The sequence below is a fragment of the Mustela lutreola genome, chromosome 2, assembly GCF_030435805.1.
Source record: "Mustela lutreola isolate mMusLut2 chromosome 2, mMusLut2.pri, whole genome shotgun sequence".
Classification (NCBI taxonomy): domain Eukaryota; kingdom Metazoa; phylum Chordata; class Mammalia; order Carnivora; family Mustelidae; genus Mustela; species Mustela lutreola.
In genome coordinates this window covers 34,435,730-34,456,077 of record NC_081291.1, presented here as the reverse complement: position 1 = coordinate 34,456,077, position 20,348 = coordinate 34,435,730, and the positions used below count along the sequence as shown (strand labels likewise).

Here is a 20,348-nt window from a genome sequence, read left to right as displayed (position 1 = left end):
TTTGGCCCTACCCTGTGCATGTTGTTAAAAAATCCAGCTCCAGAAAGTTGATCTGTTGGGCTCAGCATCTCCTGGTCAGGATAAGGTAGGATTGAATAAGCTGCAAAGGACATTACAGGCCCTGAAACCAGTCCATTTGTTGAGTAAGGGCTGGGCCCAGGCCTGCTCTGTGGTCCATCTCTGCTACCAGAAAGCTCTCCCAGGGTGAGCTACCGCTACAGGGGAGATTGCGTGCTTATGGGGAGCACGTCTGTCCTCACAGGCACCGCTCCCCGGCACAGCCTGAACACTCTGAAAGGCCTGCCTGCGGGGGTGGCTTGTGTTACCAATGCTCCTGCTGTTCAGCAGGCACCCACCTTAAAGACCATTGTCAAGAGGACTGTTCCAGTAGTTCCTGCTGCTTGTTCTCATCAAGCTTCCTCTGACCAGCTGAGCCCATCGTTTCTAACTGTGGGAATCTACTGCAGGTACTTGTCCAAGGGACGCCAGCCTCTTCTCAGAGGCGGACACTCACGGCATCATGTGCAGGCAGCCGAAGCTGTGCGTGGGCTCGAACAAGGAGCCCTGGACCGTGATGGAGAAAGCGCCGCAGAGGCCAGGGCCACAGAAGACGGGTAAGAGCTGCTCTCTCCTCGGCAAGAGTTATCCGTTCTCAAAATCAAAATTCAGGTAGACCTGTTCATGAAATGAAAGCAAGAGATGTGTTATGGGTCTAGGTCTGTCTCAGAATCTGGTATTAGGTGTATGAACAGAAAGCTGGGGCCTGGCTCTCCTGATTCCGAGGTAGCAGGTCTCTTACATCAATCTGTGGGGTGGTAAGCCTGGCCTTGAACTTTCCAGATTTGTAAAGGAAAAGGCCAACCTGAAGCACCTTTTCACCAGGCCTATTTTTGAGGCTGTATTTCTAATTACTCTGAAGACTCCTGACAGCACATGGTGTGTCATGTGGTGGGAATTTTTTTCTGTGATGGAAGAGTAGGACCACTTTCTCTCATGAAGCAATTCCTCTGAACTGTTGAGACACGGAGGGCACATTCTTCCTTAATGGCTTGGTATCTACCCAGTCCTCCTCCTGTAACCATGCCTGGGAGAGAGGGGAGGTTTGAGAGAGTTGGTCGAAGCAGGGCTGTGGCCTCCCAGCCTCCCTGTGCAGCCAGCTCCCTCTTCTTGGCGGGGATGCACAGCTCCGGGGCGGTGGCTGTGATCCTTCTCTGCTCGGTCCTGCAGAGCACAGCAGCCCGGTGGCCTGCGGGGACGGCAACACTGGTGTGGACGGTTACTCCAAGGAGCAAGCTTTCTGTCCTCCGCCTGTGACCAGAGAGAGTACCCAGCCAGGCACACTCAGTAGCCAGGAGTCCAGTCAGACACACCGAGAACATTCTCTGCCACCTCTAACCAGTGGGACTGCTGACGGGTCCCGCGCCGACTGCAGGGGGTCCCTCTACCCCAGTAACCACGACAGAATGCCGACGTCCTTGAAGAAAAAGCCACTGGCGCCTCCAGATGGGAAAGGTAGACGTTCACGGCCTTCCAGGGTGGCACCCGCAGTGGGGTGGGGGCGGGGAAGAGGCCAGCCTGGAGCTCTGACGTGCCCCTTCCTTTCTCACAGGGGCCTCTCCGTGGACTTTGGCAAGGTTGTGTGAGCCGGACTCGAGAGACCGCCAGCCTCCCTCGACATTAACTCCAGGTAGTCCCGAGCTCTCCGAAGCCACCTCGGGCTTTCCTGACGTCCCCAGTGAAAGCCAGCACTTGCTTCTTTCCAACGGACACCTCCCCCAGGTGTGCGACGCCAGCCCTGAGTCCCCAGTGCTGACAGGACAGCCTCCGGGGAAACGGGGCGTGCCCCTGCTCTTTCCCCCCAAGATCTAGGCTTGGTCTACCTCAGCTCTTGTGTCCGTCTCTACAGGAAGGAGAGGTAGTAGGAGAGGCTGTAAGGAAGCTTGAGTTCAAGCGTCACTGATGTGTACAGAGTTTTTAAACTTCCAAGTGGAGTGTCCGTGGTTTAAAGGACTTGCAGCTGAAGCCCAGAACTGCAAGAGGCTGTTGTGTACAAAAGCAGAAAAGTATTTGATACCCTTGTACATAAGAGTTTTCAGAGATTTCCTATATATTATATATCTTTTGCAGAGGCTATTTTAATCTTTAGTGCATGGTTAACAGAAAAAAAAAAAAAAAGTACAATTTTGACAATATTATTTTTCGTATCAGGTTGCTGTTTAATTTTGGAATGGGGGGCGGGGAGGAGTTCTGGTGCCTTAATGCATGGATGGAATTTGTAGAAGCTAAAAACATTTGCTCCCAGGAGTTTCTGGAGGGCGGGGCGGAAGGGAAGTCCTGGGGTTTGCCTTGCACTTCCCAGGACAGCCCCCCCAGGATGCGGCGCAGCCCGGGCCCTCCTTCGGGTGCACGGGCTTCCACGTCCCATCATCACTCATGTGGGGGTGCTCCCACAGCTCGCCTCCCTGCGGCGTCCTGAGATGCCCGTGTAGCCCTGGACCTCTGCCCTCCAGGCTTTTGTAAGTTGGAGTTCCTTGCCAAGCAGAAGGGGGGGGGGGTTGTTGATCCACCGCAAGCCTTCATTCCAAACAACGAAGCACTGCCTGCCTGCCTGCCCTGAGAAAAGCAGATGTGGTCGTCGGTCTCACTCGATTGTCCTTTGAGGCTTATTTTACTAAGATAGAGGCTGCTGGTGTTGGTACCTGTGGATTTTTCAATAGTGATGTTTTAGTTCAGCCAATAGAGTTCACGTGACATTGACCGTGGGGGAGAAAAAGGGTCGAGTCCCTCCTTTTCAGGGCTAGCTTCTCTCTGCTGAGGATCCGGAGCATGTCTGTCCACTTCCTTCCCTCACACAGACAGACCCGGGCTGGGGCTGTAACAAGTCAAGGCCCCTGGCCAGGATGTATTTGCACTTTCGAGACCTGTAGCTAACCATCTTGTAAGTGCCAATGTGTATTTCAGGAAAAATTACATTGAAACAAGGTCCTTAAAATATCTCAGAAAGCAAGTTCCTTTAGCCCAAAAGCTGAAGGTACAGACTGACAAAATGGTTGGTAAAATTTTACTCTCCAGTGTCATCACTGTTCTAAAAGGTAAGCACATTTAGAATTGTGTTCTCAACAGTCAGCTGATTGTTACTTCCACAAAATATGTGAATTTGCTGCTTCTGAGAGGCAATGTGAAAGAGGAAGTATTACTTTTATGTACAAAGTTATTTATTTATAGAAATTTTGGTACAATGTACATTGAAAAACATGTAAAATACTGAAGTGTCTAACAAACAGCATTGAAGTGTCTAAAATAAAGGTTCATTTATAAATGTTAATTGTGTGGCTGGGGGCATTCTTCTACCCACCGTTTCTCCCCCTTCCCTTCCAGAAACTCCCTTAAAATAAAATGCAGTTACGCTGCCTTTGATTATGTTGTCCCAAAAAGGGGAAAATTTCTTCTCAGCAAGGCAAAATCCTATACTTCTTTGCTGCAGGGAAGATACACCGCCCCTAGATTCCTGAGATTTCTGTCTGAATTTTTCTTCCACCTGGAGCGTATTAGTCAAGCTCTGCAACAGTGACCTCCACATTTCGTTTCCAGTACTGCACAACAACCCTTCCCGACGGGCACGAAGAGCCGCGCTCACTCTCCCAGCCAGCCCCGGCCCCTCCTTTGGGTCTCACATGGAGGAGCGTGGAGTGGGGCTCAGGTCCTCAGTGGGCCCACCGCGCCCTCCTGCGCCGAAGCCAGCCAGTCCCACTGAGGCCCTGAGCAGCAACTGCTTGCTTTCTCGCACACACCATGTGGGCTGCCAGACGCTTCTCTGTAAGATAATACAATCGTGTTTTTTAGGGGAAATCTGGGGGTAATTAAGAGCAGCAGCACGACTGCCCATAAGGCCTGCCTGCACCTGCAGGTCACTGTTTCTCAACAAAGCAAGCTTCCCCAGGGGGAGACACCCAGCCACGGGCCCCACTTTCCCTCTGAGTCCCCTTCCTTCCTGCTCCCGGTCCAGCCCCACCATCTCTGCCTCCCGCGCTCTGTCCGCTAGTAGGGGGCAGGAAGTGGGAGATCGGCTACAGATCAAATGAAGGCTCCAAGCAGCCTGGACTCAGCATCAACACATGGCTTTATTCGGGGGACTGAGGACAGGGTTGAGAGTACCGCTGTGGCCTGCGTTCCCTGTGAGCGTGCCAGCCAGACGACAGCGGGGAAGACATTCTCAAGGTCCCCAAGGTCCCCGTCTTCACACATTGGAGCCTGGGGCGGAGGACCACACGGCTGCTCCCATGGCACCCTTTTTCTTGAGAGCCGAGCAGGCGGCACCGTCCCTGCTTCAGGGCCTCTCTCTGCCAACTTCCAACAGCAAGCTGCGGGTTTGCTCATAAGCACCAAGAAAGATGAAACCTCCCAGACTGATGGCTGCCATTCGAGGGAAGACACCTGCAAATAATCTGGGGAAGGAAAAAGGCAGGAGGAAAGATTCCTTTTAAATCTGTGTGTGTAAAAAAGGTTAAATTCCAACACCCACAGCCTGCTCCGCTCAGCACACTGCGCTCATTAAGCCCCGCACAGCACTTAGAGCACGTGCTCTTTCCTCCCAGAACAGCACTAAATTACATTCCCAAGTAGACCTGTTGAAGTTTGGGCCCAGCTGTTTGTTGGCTAACATGGCTAAATACCAAACAGCTTACTTGTGAGCCTTGCAATTAAGTCCAGTAATTAGTCAAGAAAGACTGACTCTGTCCCCACAACAGGACTGCTGAAAACGTCCAGACCGCTTCTGTCTGTGGGAGACGGTAAGGCAGTCCAGGGTCTGACTCGGGGGCACGCATGGCCGCGGCCGCCCCCCACCCACCGCCGCCCCCGGCCAAGAAGGGAAGGTAGGCTCTGGAGCCGGAGCAGCTTTTCCCCGACAGCTCTGCCGCTCCTCCCAGGACTTGGTTGCATTTTGTCCTTCGAGGCCCACAAATGTGATGCCACAACAGGAAAGTGAATCTCCATGCATTCCCTGTTTGTCTTCTCCCCTGAGGAAGGACCAGAAAGGCCAACAGTCTGGGGACAGCACCTCCTCGAAGGTTCAGGCCCCATGCACCCCACAAGGCCGGTCGGAGGAGCGACTTCAGAAGAATCAAAGGCAAAGAAAACAGTGTTACTGGGGACGCAGACCGGAGGTTCCCTCGAAAAGCCAACCTGTGGCTGTGCACGGGTGTCTGTTCAGAGATGGTCCTCGAGGCACTGCTGGTACCAGCGCGACCGCACAGAACCACCTCGTGGGCAGCCCATGGCGGCTGAGACACACACCTGCGCGGTGGGTTCTGCCACAACTCCCCGAGCTGTACCTGTGAGCATGGCAAGGTGGTAAGCATCTATTCCAACACCTCAACCTTCTCTGGAGGGCAAGACTAGAAACATTCCCTGCCTTTCTAGGATAACTGAGCCTTTTTACCAAGAGTATTCTATAAAGCAGTAAAAACCAGGACCAGTGGGTTAGCAGTGAGGACACTTTGGACCCAGTCTAGGGAAGAAAAGTGAAAATGGCCAGGTTATGTGAAAAGGACATAACCTCTAAGACAGAGGAGAAACAGCACAGTAAGCTCAACAGGGACTGGCCAAGGAAGCGGACAGGAGAGACCACCCCCCCCCCGCCCCCTCATTTCTGCATGGCTGCTGGGATAGGTCAGGCACCTCCCCTGTGAGTAGCACTCAGCACTTCTGAGGAAGACAGACTTAGCATTAGCGGGCCCTTTTGTTAGGGAAGTAGGGATTTAAAACATTAAAATACTTCAGATAAGATGAGAACCTCTTGTTCTTGTCCAGAGGTAACCATGAAAGCTATACAAAGAGAAAAGTTGTTTAGCTCGGCGCCATGCACCCTGTTTTTTGCGGGAGGTGGCAGGTGAGGACAGAGACTCACCCATTACCGCTCAGAGGCCCCTGGGACCTTCCGGCCTGACACACAGCTGACCCTTCTTGGCCCTGCCTGCACAGAGAAGGGTGCCAGGAGGGAGGTCAACGGAAGACCACCTGTGCCATGAAAGCCAGCCTCCCGCCCTCCCTCCCAAGCAGACATTTCTGAAACCTGGGCCTTGGTTCAGCTTTTGCTGCCGATAAACTCCGCCGCTCCTGGCACAGGGCAGATGGAAGCAGTTTACGGTTTCACTAGATGACAATTGGATCTATTAACGTAATTACAGCCTTACTGCAGAGTCGTTTGTGCAGAGGGAGGCCGGAGCAGAGGGGGTTGTGCTCTCCGGACCGCGGAGCACGCGAGGGAACAAATGAACAAACGAGGGGCCCGGGGCCCGGCGGGGGTGCGCACAGGCCCCGTGGTCCCTCCATGAAGGGCATGGTCAAGGAACACACAAAGCCAGCTGAGGAACAGGACGAGGAGGAAAGCGCAATGCAGGAGGCGCAGGCTTCCCCATCTGCTTCCGGCTGCTGGGCTGGAAGGGCATGTGGTGGTTCTGTTTTGGGGAAACCAGTTGGTCTGAGAGCACATATTCCAAGGAGGTGCCAGAACGTGGTCTTCCCCCACGAGAACCAACATGTAGAGACTGCAGGGTCCCCACTCGCCCCCGAGAGGCCAGCGCCGTTTTCCTGCAGGGTGGGAAGTTGCAAGTGCGAGGCCACAGAACACTCCAGAGACGCACAAGGGGGCTCCAAGGCGGCGGAAGGGCCTGTGGGGGCTGTGTGGGAACCAGACAGGAGGCAGGCCGGGGTGCCCAGGAACGGTTTTACAACAGCGGCCCATGTTTGCAGGGACTGTTTTGTTTTATTTTGTTTGCGTTGAGTTACAATTCTGTTGTCAAATTATTTGGTGTCTCTTATCCCCCTGTTAGTAGGAAGCTAGTGAAAACTAGCATTTCTCAATGACCAGTGTGGCCGCTTGGATGCTCTGCTGAGGACCACACTGTGCATACTCGGGACAGCCCAGACTCGAGATGATAAGCCAAATTCCCAGTCACCTTTTCAGGGCTGACAGTGCAGACACAGGAGCTCTAGGCATGTTTAGGTCGCCTGTCCTCTGCCTCTAACTCTGGTGTCGCCCAGTCACACGACACCAAGCACACAGCACAGTGGGGATGGGGAGGGTTTGGTCTCGATCTTGTCCTCACAGGAATTCCTCCTCCACAAGCTCTCGGAGGCCAGGCCCATCCTGCTGTACCCGCATCTGGCCGTCATCTCAAGCAAGGCTGAGGCACTGCAGCCCACACCGACCCCACAGAGCTAAGAGTGGGGGTCTGACCAGCGGTTGCCATAAAACCTACTAGGAGCCACAATGAAACAAAGAGGGCCGTAAAATTCAGCATTGTAACTTCTCATCTAAAAAGGCTACTACACGCAACATCTCTGTGCGGCTCAAAACTATCTGAAACACCGAGAATCTTTTACCTGCTACTAAAAAGTGGCTTTAGAGCCTCTTTCTCTCACACCATCTCACAACATTTCATTGTTCATTTGTGTCAAAACCAATGTGTCTGAGGCACAAGCAAGCAGACTCTCACGCAGTGTTGACTCTAAGTGGCCCAGGGACCCCGCTCTGCCACTCCCTGCCTCGCTCCTGCTCAAGCGCTCCTTCCTGTTACACCCACTTCTTGTCTTGAAATCCTTAAGCCCGTCATCAGCCGGCATCAGCCCATCAGAGCTGGACCCACTTTTCAATCAATCTACCAGCTGGAAATTCCGGAGAATGAGGCCATTCTCACCTGGGTCCTCACCAAGAGGCCTCAAGTCCCCCTGCTATCGAGTGGCCGAAAGAAAGACCCGTCAAATGCACACAGCCCACCAGTCAGTCATCGCCACAGCCCCGGGGACAGGTGGTGGCACTGCCTCGCACAGCTGTCCCCGCCAGCCACCACCCTGCCACGACACTACCCTCAATCGCCCCCCTCCAGGAGGCGACCACAGCTCTGCTCTCCCAGGAGAACGCCTGCTAGGTCATTCCGAAGCACACACTGTTGTGTCACGACCCATCCAGACCCCAACACGGAGACGTGTACAGATGGTAAAAGCAATGTGAAAGCACGTTTGGCCAAGGAGGCATTTTCGGACACGGTGTTTGGAGTCTGGGGCACAGAGCACAGTAGAGAGCGGGCTGGAGCGAGGCGCCACACACAGGGGTGTGGCGAAAGTAACTGCTGCTGATCATAGTGAGAAGCCTCCCCAACAAGTGCTCTCCTCCAAACGTCACCCTCGCTCGCTTGCATTCCTGCATTCCATAACTGGAATCCTGTTTGCTCAGAGCTGCTGCCCGGAACGTGATGGGGGGGCGATGGTGGGCAGGCACATGGGTGTCCTCCAACATCCAGACGGACAAGGCTGGTGATCACGTGGCTAGACGCTGCATCAACTTGGCCATGCACTAGCACCTCACACAGGCAATATCAATATGTTGGTGCAATGTAAATAAAGAGACCCAACCAGGACGACTGGAAGAAAGGAAAGGGTTTCATCTCGTTCAGGCTAAAGGCAGGAAGAGCCCGTGGAGAGGCGGAAAGGGGGTTTTCACCTTCCTGCATGTGCTTACCCTGACAGCCCATGCGTCCGCCAGACCCCGTGCAGTGCAGACAGTACGTTCCCACTAGCGGTGCTGGAACCAGCCTGTGTGACAGACAACAGACGAAGCCATTACCTTATGAAATTCCCCAGCTCATCCTCAGGGGGCAGCTCCCAACCGCCCTCTGCTCAGACAGTCTGAAACAGAGTGGGAGCTTCTCAGGAATCAGGACTCCTGGATCACACCAGACCAGAAGCCCTTCTACTCCCACCCACAGGTGAGCCCTGACGGACAGGAAGCTGCTCTCCTAGGTTCTCGCATCAAACTCGACGCAGAGCTCGCCTAGGTAATTCACCAGCTGCTGTCTCACGGGACAAAGACTGAAAGCAGAGTGACCGTGTGGAGAACAGGCACTGATCAGTCTATACAGTCCCAACTTGCCGAAGTAGCTAATCGACATGTTTAATAAAGAGCACGACGTTCCATTTAAAACAGGAGCGATTCCCTCGGGTTTGGCCCTGTCCACCCACAGAATCCCGCACTCACTGTCCCGCTTTTCCCTAAGGCTAGGACGTTTTCTTGTCTATGGTTGTGCCCCAGATGTTATGCACATGGCATTCCGTGACATCTTGGTCTAGCTTTTTCCGTAACAATTTTTCTTTTTAATGAAAAATGTTTTTAAACTGTGACAACTGTCCTGATGGACCCAGTGAAGGCCAAACGTGGTGTGAGTTCAGTGCCTCTAGCCCACCCGCTGCACAGTAGGAAGCACGGCAACTCTCTGAGCCTCCTGTCTGTCGGCCGTGAACACAGAGCAACCTGGAGCATGGCCTCACGGCCGAGGCCCTGCAGCAGCCCTGCCGGCTTACGCGACGCCAGTGAGCATGATTTCGGGAAGGCGGGGTGCCACGCGGATGCCGCTCACGGGGACGACGGCAGCACCCCTCACCAACGGCCGTGTCCGGCTGGCCGCAGCAGGCTCACACCGCAGTCACGGGCTCGCGATACACATGAGCCCTGTGGGGAGCACGGACAAGCTGTGTCCGTGTGATCTAAGTGTTAGATTTACACTTACCTTAGCCAACATGATTCTTGTTTTTGCCACATCCAGAGGCGTGGTGACCGCAGCTGCAAATCCACCTGCACACAGAAGAAGACCCGACATGTAAAGGAGGGATTGTTTACCGTATTACACAGTCTTTTATTTTCTCATTCCTCCTAAGTCTGCTGAGATCACTCCCTTATCATTACATCCACTGGCCTGACTCAAGGAGAGGGCGGGCGCACATGTGCGAAACCCACACGCCCTGTGGCTCTCACAGTGATGGTGAAAGAGATGACAGGATAATGCTTTACACACTCAAGTGGGGGAAAAGGCCCCATAATTCATCTTGCTCTTTTGTGGAGCAACAGGCCTGTGTGTGTGCACGTGGCTGTGCGTCTGTGTTCAGACACACACTGTCCGTAGGAGAGGCTCACTGCTCCCGGAGACTCTCAGAGGCCCGTGGCTTCCAGGGACACTGTTTTTGACCCAGACTCCAAAATGCTGCTCTTTTTTCTGCTCTGAGATAAAATGGGCACACAGAAATATGCATACTGCTGCAGGGACTTTCAGTATTAACAGCTAAATTCTTTTAAAAGGGCAAAGTTTTCTGTCTTTGCAGGCTTCAGAGAATAGGCCAGGCCGAGTAATGACATTTCTAGGCCCCCCTCTGCATCCTGATTCCACAGGCACTTTGCCCACAGCTTCCTTCCCACCTTCTCTTCCACCGAATACCATGACTGCCAAACTGATATTTAGAAAATCCACACATTGTAATATCCATACCTATGGACAGAGGAATTTGAGGACCTTTTTTTTTTTTTTTTTTTTTTTTTAAAAAATAGAAACCACAGTATATGTTGTCAACATTTTATTTAGTGTGATACAAAGATGTATTTTAAACCCCAAGAGGCCCTGAGGAGATAGAAATAATAAACCCAAAAGGGCTTTCTCAAGACTCGGCTTCTGTGAGCTGGGCTGCAGTTTCACAGGGGGCTGAACACAACACTTGTACGAAGGATGCTCCAGAAATAGCACGTCTCCCCCTGAAGTTTGTGGTGTGTGAAGGTCATCTGCTCTCTGCCAACTACCTTTCTAAACGTGTTGCTGAAATAAGATCCTCACGCTGAACTCTGGCAGCAGGCAAGAGTGACTTTTGAAAGATGTACCCATTTAGCGCTTTTATGTCCCATTTCTGGTGACTCACAAAGGACACACCCCTTAGGGCTACAGATTATCAATTACATGAGCGCCCTTTCCTTTAGCCACTTTTGTCCTAAGAAAATGTGAAACATTTTCCTCCAGATTCAAAAGCTGCCTGAAATTTAGGTACTTACTCAACTTTAGACAATGAATCTGTACTATCCCACCCCAAATCTGATAGTGTTCGGCTTTGTGTCCTTCACTAGCTGCAAGGATTTGCAGGGCCCAGCCAGAAGAACTCTGGAAGAGTCAGAAAGATCAAGCCTTAAATCCCATACTTAAATACAGTACTTATTCTCTAGGTAAAGCACCCTACGAGACACGTACTTCTGTAACTGCTACCCCATGCAACCGGTGGGGGAAACTGAGCCTCAGTGAGGTTACAGAACTCACAGACAGTTTTAGCGCAGAGCTGAGACGTGAACTTCCCTGACTCCAGACCATTAGCACATGGTCATTGAGGCCTCAGGTTTTTTCATCTGTAAAAAGCAGGTAAAAGTATGACACAGGCACTAAGTAAGTCTGTGCCAAGTGTCTGGGCTCTTTCCTGCAAGAGATAAAGTGTGATTTTCCTTCATGGCTCTAGCCCAGTGCACAAAGCAGACACTCAAAAATGCTTGCCAGGAACCCAGGACAAGCACCTGTAGTTTTTACAAACCCGTGGTTTTAACTTGTCCTCTAAAAGAGAGGAGAAAGGGGAAGCTCGGAGTGGGTATTTGGGCTTACTGTGTACCCGGCAGGTGGGACTGTACCAAGCACCATGGTATCCTGTGTGCTTACGGCACACGAGAATTACGGCATCTTGTGTGCATGGGATTATTCCATGTGGCAGACAACTTGCTCAGGGCCCACAGTATGGAACTGCGACTCAACATCACAAGCATCTTAGCTCCAAAAGTAGTGCTCCTTGACCACGTGATAACTAGTATGTGATAAGACATAAAATGTGCCTGATTGTTAAAACTCAGAAGTGCATACACCATTATCCTATTTGAAAATGTTCACAAGCTGGGGGGTCTTGGTGGATCAGTTGATTAAGTGTCTACTTTCTGCTCAGGTCATGATCTCAGAATCCTGGGATCAAGCGGGGAGCCTGCTTCTGCCTCTCCCTCTGCCCCTCCCCCCAACTTCTCTCTCTCAAATAAAAAAGGAAAAGAAAATGCTCATAAACTTTCCTAAACCAACTCTGAAGACTTAAAAGTTGGTGAAGACATCACTGGTCTCCTGATTACTCAGGCTTTCCTCACTTACCTACGTTGAAAAGTATGTGTCTTCTCATAAACATGGGTACAGTGCACCCAACGTGTCTTGGTCCCTAGCAATAGTGCACCTGTCCCTTACTGTGGCTGCCTGCCAATGTGCTCTTACAGACTGCCGCTTCTTATGAGCAATATGAAGAAAAGTCCAAGAGAAAAACAAATACACTTAAATAGGACCCGATTTTACTATGACAGTAGCTGCATTTTATGAAAGTTATCAATAAATCAATTTTAATGTCTTCAAAATGTCAAGAACTGCTTTACTACCCAGCCCTCACCATGCTTTTTATGAGGCTGCAAAGAAGGGCCTATGAAGATCATGTAATATGGGTTACAGTGCGGAGGGGGCTGGGGACCTGCGCTTTTGCTTAAAATGCAGTGATTTTTTTTACTTAAGGAAACTGTAAACTCCTGGTAATAAATACGAGGAACATGCTAACATATTAGACAGGATATAATTATTCGGTGCAGCAACTGTAGGCTGCCTATGTGCTTGCGTGGCGTCACACCTGAAGCAATTTTCTACGGGTTCCATAGATGGAGGCTCTCACAGAATGTCAGGCCAACTGCTTTCAGAGACCAGGTTCAGGGGAAACTGGGAGCTTACAATAAAATGACATATCACATGTCCTTAGGGAACAAATGCAGGTTCGTGACCACCCCAGACAAAGGGGCCACCTTCCTCCAACAAGTCTGGAGCTGTCGCACCCCAGCATGTGCCTCGGGGGCGTACCAGTGGACAGATACACGGGGCTGCAACAACAGGGTTTTTGTGTGTGTTTCAAGGTTGTGCCAGGCCTTCTCATTTGCTACCCAGATAAATCCTTCACCCTATTCTGAATTTTTTTTTTCTCTTTTTCATAAAAAAAAAAAAAAAAAAAACTCATTTTTTGAGTGTGGGGGCGCATGTGCCCAAGTGCGGACGGTGGTGGGGAGCAGGAGAGGGAGAAAATCTTTAAGCAGACTCCCCACAGAGCACGGAGCCTGATGAGGGGCTCTATCTCATGACTCATGAGATCATGACCTGAGTTGAAACCAAGAGTCGGATGTTTAACCGACCGAGCCACCCAGGCGCCCCATATTCTGGAATTTCAAGTCATGAAAATTATCTTTTTCTGTTCCTCCCACTCTGTCTTTCAGTCCTGCTCCCTCTTAGAAAATGTAAGCAGATGTTAATTATGAGAAACTGACCAAAGAACACCAGAATATTCTGCACATATCACTATAGTAGCAAATGTCATAATTACTTAGGTTGAATTGTAGATTTATATTTAAAAATTAACTTGTAGTGAGAAAGTTGGCAAAGTCGTTTCCCCCCCTTGTTTAACCTCTGACCAGAAGCCAAGGGAATTTCTGAGCATGACAAGCCATCAACACCTCCAATCTCAGGGGACATTTTTGGATATTTGTGCCAAGTAGTTTATAAAACAAGCATGGGCACAGAAAAGTGCCAAAGATAGCACAGAAAATGGTTCATCCATGATGATTTAACTATTTTAAAACTGGAAAAGTGCACAAGGATGAACAATCTGATTTCTGATATGAGGGCGAGTCTTGTCACTGCCTTTGTGGCTAAGTGAGGCTGGAGAAGCCGTGCGGAGCGGGGAGGCTCTGACAGGCCTGGGAGGGCGGCCGGGGGCAGGAGCCGTTCCTCCACGGGGTGGAAGGCGCGGCGGCACCACAGACTCCCACCAGCTACCACTTATTCACAAGTTGGGGATATTTTTAAATGATATTTTAAAGGTTTTAGAATAGTTTTAAATCAACGAAGGTTTTCAAATCGTAACTGTATGCCTCATGATCAACATACCAACTGAAATTTTAAAACAAAAGGGATATAAACAAAAATATACTTGTTTTCTCGCATGCTAAGTACACATGGATCTACATGCAATGGATTTTCACAGACGCTGACGAACTGCTTCACTGACCAGAACCTCAACTGAAGAAATACGGTAGCGCGCACGGAGGCGTTTCTAACTTTCCATGCTACCGGAGATCATTATGTACAGGCACTCTATCAACAGGTTACTCTCTCTGTGCAACTGTGAATAGGAATCAGTGCGATGACAGCTTTTCGTTTTCTGGGCACTGGTTGTTACTGCAGCAGAAATCATACCTCTCATCGAGCAGTTCGATGTCACGGAGTAAAAGGATGAATACACACCCCACCCCACTGATGCCCGCCGTGGTCCCCGCTCTGGCAGGGAGGGGCGCATCTATGTTACAGGTAAGGAAACCAGTGCTCAGGAAGGCCCCCAAGTCTCATTCCTTAGCTGGGGGCACAGCCAAGATGGGACAACTCTGGGAGTCCAGCAGGCAGGCCCCCACCGGGTTCGTGGCTCTGGGCCAGCCCCTGCCCGCGCCACCCAGCGGCCGCCAGCGGTCCCTGGAGCAAGCGCATGCCGGCTGCACACCCCGGACCAGCCCCCTGGAGCCTACCGCACAGTGGATGGCCGGTGGAAGTCTCTCTTCCCCTGCTTCTAATCTAAGTGCTTATTTACAAAGCATTATTCAGAAAAAGACATTGTAGCGAATGCACATTTCCTTCATAGAAACAATGCTTGTAAGCAAATCTTTGAATTAGCTACACTTCAGCAAGGGACCAGAGAATAAATACTTCTTGCTTCATTCCCAGGGAAGTTTTATGGTATTGGTAAATTTAAAGTGCCCTTCCTTATCCAGAGTGACTAAATTTCCATAATGCTCACTTTGTCCCCTGGAGGGAGTTAAAAAAAAAAAAAATCAAACATATCTCTTAAGGACTGGGGAGTAAAGACTCTTGACCTCTGGAAAGTGAATCAAGACCACCTACTCGCTGAACACAGCTAATAACAAAGTGTCATGTGGAAACAATTACTCATCATAATCAGTCTGAGCTGGCTTCATGTCTAGAGGCAAGATGCTTTTCGATTATCAATTCTACAAGTCAAATGGGTCCAATTATTAATAAAGAATCCTATAAAATACATGTTTTCTGTTTTCTTCATCACTACAGCCAAAAAAAACAATCCAACAACCATGAGACAAACTGGAAAAGAATTATTTTCTAATAAAGTTGACATCCTAAAACTACCTATTTACTGGTGGCTACACATCGAAATTAGCAGTTCATGGTTTCTGGCAAATCTCCATTTCAATTTATTTCAACTATAATTCTAACTTACCTTTATTTGCAACTGCAAAATGCACTTCTCTCTTTGATTGCTAAAACTAGCACTTACCTAACTTTTTAAAGCACCTGAGTTCTTTTTACAACCTCACTGGAAACTGCACACGACTTAGTGATGAGTAACACAGTATTGCATATTGTCATTTTGCTCTTGGTTCAATGTCTAGAAAATGCCCAGATGCTTCAATCTCCACATTTTATCCCCCAGACCCTGTTTAGCCGTTGGTAAGGCTGCTGAGCAGCCTCGCTCTCCCGACAGCAGTTAATCGGCGGCGCTGTCAAACGCGTCACACAAACTGTGAATCATTGCCTTCTACAAAAATCACTGAAACCCCCAAAGCAGGGCTCCAGGCAGACAGCTGCACAGCAAGCCCCGCACCCACGGCAGGTCTCTGCCCACAGAGGGCTTTACAAATCATCTTTAAGATAATCCAAGCGCCTGAGTGAAGGCTTTAATAAAGATAAAAAGAAAAAGAAAAATTTGTCAAAAACAAATTGGTTGTCTTTCAAACAGACACCTTTTAAGCATTCGCGGCTTTTCCCCCATAAGACACACTCTCGTCTCAAACAACTAGTGGAACTCTCTTCATCTAAACAATCTGGAATTTCTAAAGAATGTTGTTTTTGCATAGTTAATATTTTCACATTTTTCTCCCCCCTTTGGTCTTTCCCAGTATAATATAATCCTTTGCACCTGCAAAAGCTCCACAGACCGCTGACTGCCAACAATCCACCACATGATCCTGCCTCCAGGACCACAGGGCCTGCGTTTAAGGAGAAAGAAAAATACAAGTTATTAAATATTTGAATTTATCGGAACCTCCTGTGGGTTAGCTCTGGGGATGGGAACTTAAGTGAGAAGCTATTTTGGTGACATTCCTCACTGATGACATAAGTGATTTTCCCAAGGACTTGACTGCATTCTAAAATAAGTCAAAGAAACAAGAGTTGACAGCTATATTCAAGGGCTCGAAGGAAACAATTTTCAGGAAATACGTAGGATATACACACACTTGTGCCTACGTGTACAAATTAAGGTACAACTCTAAGACAATGTAACATTTTAAATATTTCCCATATATTTCTGAACATATAAGTAACCCAATTCACAAGTTAGTCCAAAGCAGTGTCGGCCACATTCCTCAGTCCTTTTTTTCTTCTTTTTTAATATTTACCCATATTATACATATTTGAAAGATGCAGATTCTATTACATAAGTCTGGGTTTAAAATTTGTCAAAACACTTTTTTGCCCTGTTTACAACATAAGTTGAGGATTATACAAATAGATACCCATCAAGTTGCAAGCTGAGCAAAAAGATGGCAGAGACATGATGCCTTGCTCACCAAGAGCAAATGAACCAGCAGAAGACAAGACGCAGTGACACCAGATGGTGAACCGAGCTCCGAGTCAGGCAGTGGTCTAGTCTCTAAACACGTGTTATAATACCCAATCCTCACAACAACCCTAAAAGTTGGGCCCCGTTATTACCCACCATTTACCCAGGCTTTCTGACAGCAGAGCTCACCCTCCAGTTTTTTTGGTTTTATTTTATTGAGGTATAAGTATGTGTCCAACTGTGTCCAATGAGCTGTACATATTTAAAGTAGGCAGCTTGTTAAGTCTGGACACATACGGCCACAATTAACACAGTGAACCCATCCGTCAGCCCAAGCATCCTTCTCTGTCCTTCCTCTTTCCTGCCCTTCCTCATTGCACCCTAACTCACCTGATCTGTCGCTCGAGTTTGATTTTTCCAGAATTATATGTAAAGGCAAGTGGACATTATATTTTTAAACCTGGGTTCTTTCCTTCAGAATTCTCCTAAGATCCCCTGTCGCCATCTACACTGATACTTCATCCCTGTTTAACAGCCGAGCAGTACTCCATTGCACGGAGAGATCATCATGTGTTTAGGTCTCTGCCTATTGAAACGCATTTGGGAATTTCTCCAGTTGCTGGCTATGACCAAAAAAGCTATTACGACCACATCTACATATATGTCTTTATAGGGACACACGCCTTCATTTCTCTCGGGGAAATCCCTAGGAGTGAAACAGCTGGATCTCATGGTAAGAACATGTTTAACTTGTTAAGCAACTACAAAAGCATTTTCCAAATTGGTTCTACCATTTCACATTCTGACCAGTTCCAGTTTCTCCACATCCTTCCCAATAGTATTATTGGGATTTTAAAATTTTAACCATTCTAACAGATGTGTAGTAATATGCCACTGCGGTTTTTTTTTTTAAGATTTTATTTATTTGATAAACAGAGATCACAAGTAGGCAGAGAGGCAGGCAGAGAGTGGGGTAAGCAGGCTCCCTGCTGAGCAGAGAGCCCGATGTGGGGCTCAATCCCAGGACCCCAGAATCATGGCCTGAGCTGAAGGCAGAAGCTTCAACCCACTGAGCCACCCAGGCGCCCTGATGTCACTGAGGTTTTAATTCATGTTTTCTTAAAGACTGATGTTGACCTTCTTTTAATGTACATTTATGCCATCCCTGTATCTTCTTTTTTTTTTTAAATTAGGGTCACACCCAGAGTGGAGCCCAATGTGGGCCTTGACCCTGAGGGTCAAGACCTGAGCTCAGATCAAGAGTCAGATGCTTAACCAACCAGGTGCTGCTCCCTAGATGGCCTTTAGTCAAGTGTCCGTTCAAATGTTTTGAACAATTTTTTAATTTTTTTCAGTTACTGAGTTTGAGAGTTCTTTATATATTCTGGATACAAGTCATTCGCAAATATTTTCTCCTAAACCATGCCTTCTCATTCTCTTAACTATGTCTATAAACGGACAGAAATATTTTATTTTGATGAAGTTCAAATTATCCTTTTATGGATCTCACTTTGGTGACTCATCTAAGAAACCTTTGTCTAACTCAGGCCTTAATGCACCTGTGTTTCCTTCTAGAAATGTTTGGTTTTTAGGTTTTACATTTAGATCTACCACTCATTATGAGACTGGCCTTTCTGCATTTTATAACTTGGCTCTTTTATCATGAATTAATGAACTGTATAACTTCTAAACTCTCCTTTCTGTTCCACTGATCTATGTGTCTGTTTTAATGCCAATACCCTCTTGTTTTAACTACTACAGCTTTGTAATTTAGTAATTTGTAATTAGTAATTTAGTCTGAAATCAGAGAACAACTTTTTTTTAAGTCCGACACCTAACTAAGCAAATCAGACATATCACAATGCATGTTCTCTAAGGTCTCCCAATACCTCCTTCCACCTAACTGATGAGAATGATTACTCAAAAAGTATATTTATTAAATTCACTAGACTAAGAGTGCTGTTGCCAAATAGATTTTTGTGAGCATCTCAGGAATGGAGAGATGCTAAAAAAAAAAATTACACATAGCCTTCTGAAGACAGTCTTCTTCTTCTTTTTTTTTTAAAATATTTTATTTATTTATTTCTCAGAGAGAGAGAGTGAGTGAGCGAGCACATGCAGACAGAGTGGCTGGAAGAGACAGAGAGAGAAGCAGGCTCCCTGCTGAGCAAGGAGCCCAATGTGGGACTCGATCCCAGGACGCTGGGATCAAGACCTGAGCTGAAAGCAGCCGCTTAACCAACTGAGCCAGCCAGGCGTCCCAAGACAGTCTTACCATGAGTGTCATACTACTGGTATCCTTTCAGTGAACGCTTAAATGTTTGCAAACATCTCTGAGCTTTTGCAGAAAGCATCACTGTCTGCGTAACTTATACAAGCACTGGTGACAGCATAAGAAACCAAACAGGAGACCATCATCTTTTTACTTTTGAGATGGAAAAATGTATATTCTATCGGGCTATACAGCCAGTTCTATAACACCATTACTCACTTCAGTGACTTTTTAGAAAAGGAATGTGAAGCCTCAACTGGACTTTCAGTAATCACTGAAGGCCATCTTCCGTTAATCTATGGATATCTTTGAGCGCTCCGAAGAGCGGAGGTTTACTTGAAACAAACTTAAATACTAATGACTATGCTCAGTTTATAAGCAATAATAGAGAACAACTAACATGTCAATTACACATCATACAGGAGGGAGGAAAATCAAAGATGTTAGGCAATTCATCAATTCAACATTTACTGAGTACCTACTGGGTATCAGGCACTTTTCTCTTTTCTTTTTCTTTTTCTTTTTTTATTTTTTTTTAAGGTTTAAGTAGACTTTATTGTTACTGGAGGGCCCTACTGAGCAGGGCCTCATAAACCAATATACGTGGTCCCAGAATGTCACCATCAAGAAATGGAAAGGTCAGGATTGAGGAAGAGGTCACTGTAATTGAAGGACATGATCCGGCCAAGAATAAAGCGGACATGATCAGGAGAGGCCACGGGTGGTCAGGTCACAGGGTGAAGGACAGGACTGCTCCCTTCACTCCCGCTTCTTGTAGTTCTCCAGATGCGACAGGACCCAACCCAACGGCAGGAGGCAACACAGGAAGCAGACGGTGAGCCCAACAGTGACATCCATGGTCCCGAGCTTCTCCCGTGGTGGCTTGGAATGCATCTGGGCATGCTGCACTGGGAGCCTCCGGGTAAGACCCATCAGGCCCCTCAGCAGCTGCACCACGGGCAAAGACAGAGCTGCATGGAATGACCTCAGGCACTTTTTTCAAGGGGAAAAAGAACAGCTGTCCCTAGGTCTAGTATGTGACAGGGGTACAGAGTGGGCAGAAAAGGGTGTAACAGAGGGAGGGGAGGTGATGGAGAAGGTTTCACGTAAGTGCCTGCTCTAATCTAGGAGGGAAAAAAATTGGTTGGGGGGGCACCTAATCAAAATGCTCAGATGGCTGAAGACACAGTTTAAAAACAGAATCTCCATAGACAAGCGTAACTTTCCACTATCAACCTGGCCAGAATAATTTCATCTAAAAATATATAAAGAGATCATTTCATATTTGAAAAGAAATCTCTAGGGACGCCTGGGTGGCTCAGTTGGTTAAGTGACTGCCTTCGGCTCAGGTCATGATCCCAGCCTCCTGGGATCCAGTCCCACATCGGGCTCCTTGCTCAGCAGGGAGCCTGCTTCTCCCTCTGCCTCTGCCTGCCATTCTGTCTGCCTGTGCTCGCTCTCTCTCCCTCTCTCTCTCTGACAAATAAATAAAATCTTAAAAAAGAAAAGAAAAGAAAAGAAAAGAAATCTCTAGAGCCAAAAGGTTTGGAATCAAGTGAGAAACTTCAGG

The 20,348-nt window shown here is 48.3% G+C and overlaps 2 protein-coding genes across 3 annotated transcripts in view; one reads left to right on the top strand and one right to left on the bottom strand.

Moving 5' to 3' along the window:
- LRIG1 (leucine rich repeats and immunoglobulin like domains 1) overlaps positions 1-3,325 on the top strand; it is a 109,979-nt gene extending 106,654 nt beyond the window's left edge. Inside the window, exons 17-19 of the mRNA XM_059161457.1 lie at positions 468-614; positions 1,228-1,512; positions 1,610-3,325. Of these exons, the coding sequence (XP_059017440.1) occupies positions 468-614; positions 1,228-1,512; positions 1,610-1,869 (692 nt within the window). The 3' untranslated portion in view covers positions 1,870-3,325. The remainder of the gene's footprint in view (positions 1-467; positions 615-1,227; positions 1,513-1,609) is intronic.
- A 777-nt stretch (positions 3,326-4,102) lies between these two features.
- SLC25A26 (solute carrier family 25 member 26) overlaps positions 4,103-20,348 on the bottom strand; it is a 122,567-nt gene continuing 106,321 nt past the window's right edge. For both annotated transcript variants that reach the window (XM_059161458.1, XM_059161459.1), the window contains 4 exons: positions 15,862-15,931; positions 9,567-9,631; positions 8,522-8,595; positions 4,103-4,445 (listed from right to left, as the gene is read on the bottom strand). In XM_059161458.1, coding sequence (XP_059017441.1) covers positions 4,328-4,445; positions 8,522-8,595; positions 9,567-9,631; positions 15,862-15,931 — 327 coding nt within the window. In that variant the 3' untranslated portion in view covers positions 4,103-4,327. The remainder of the gene's footprint in view (positions 4,446-8,521; positions 8,596-9,566; positions 9,632-15,861; positions 15,932-20,348) is intronic.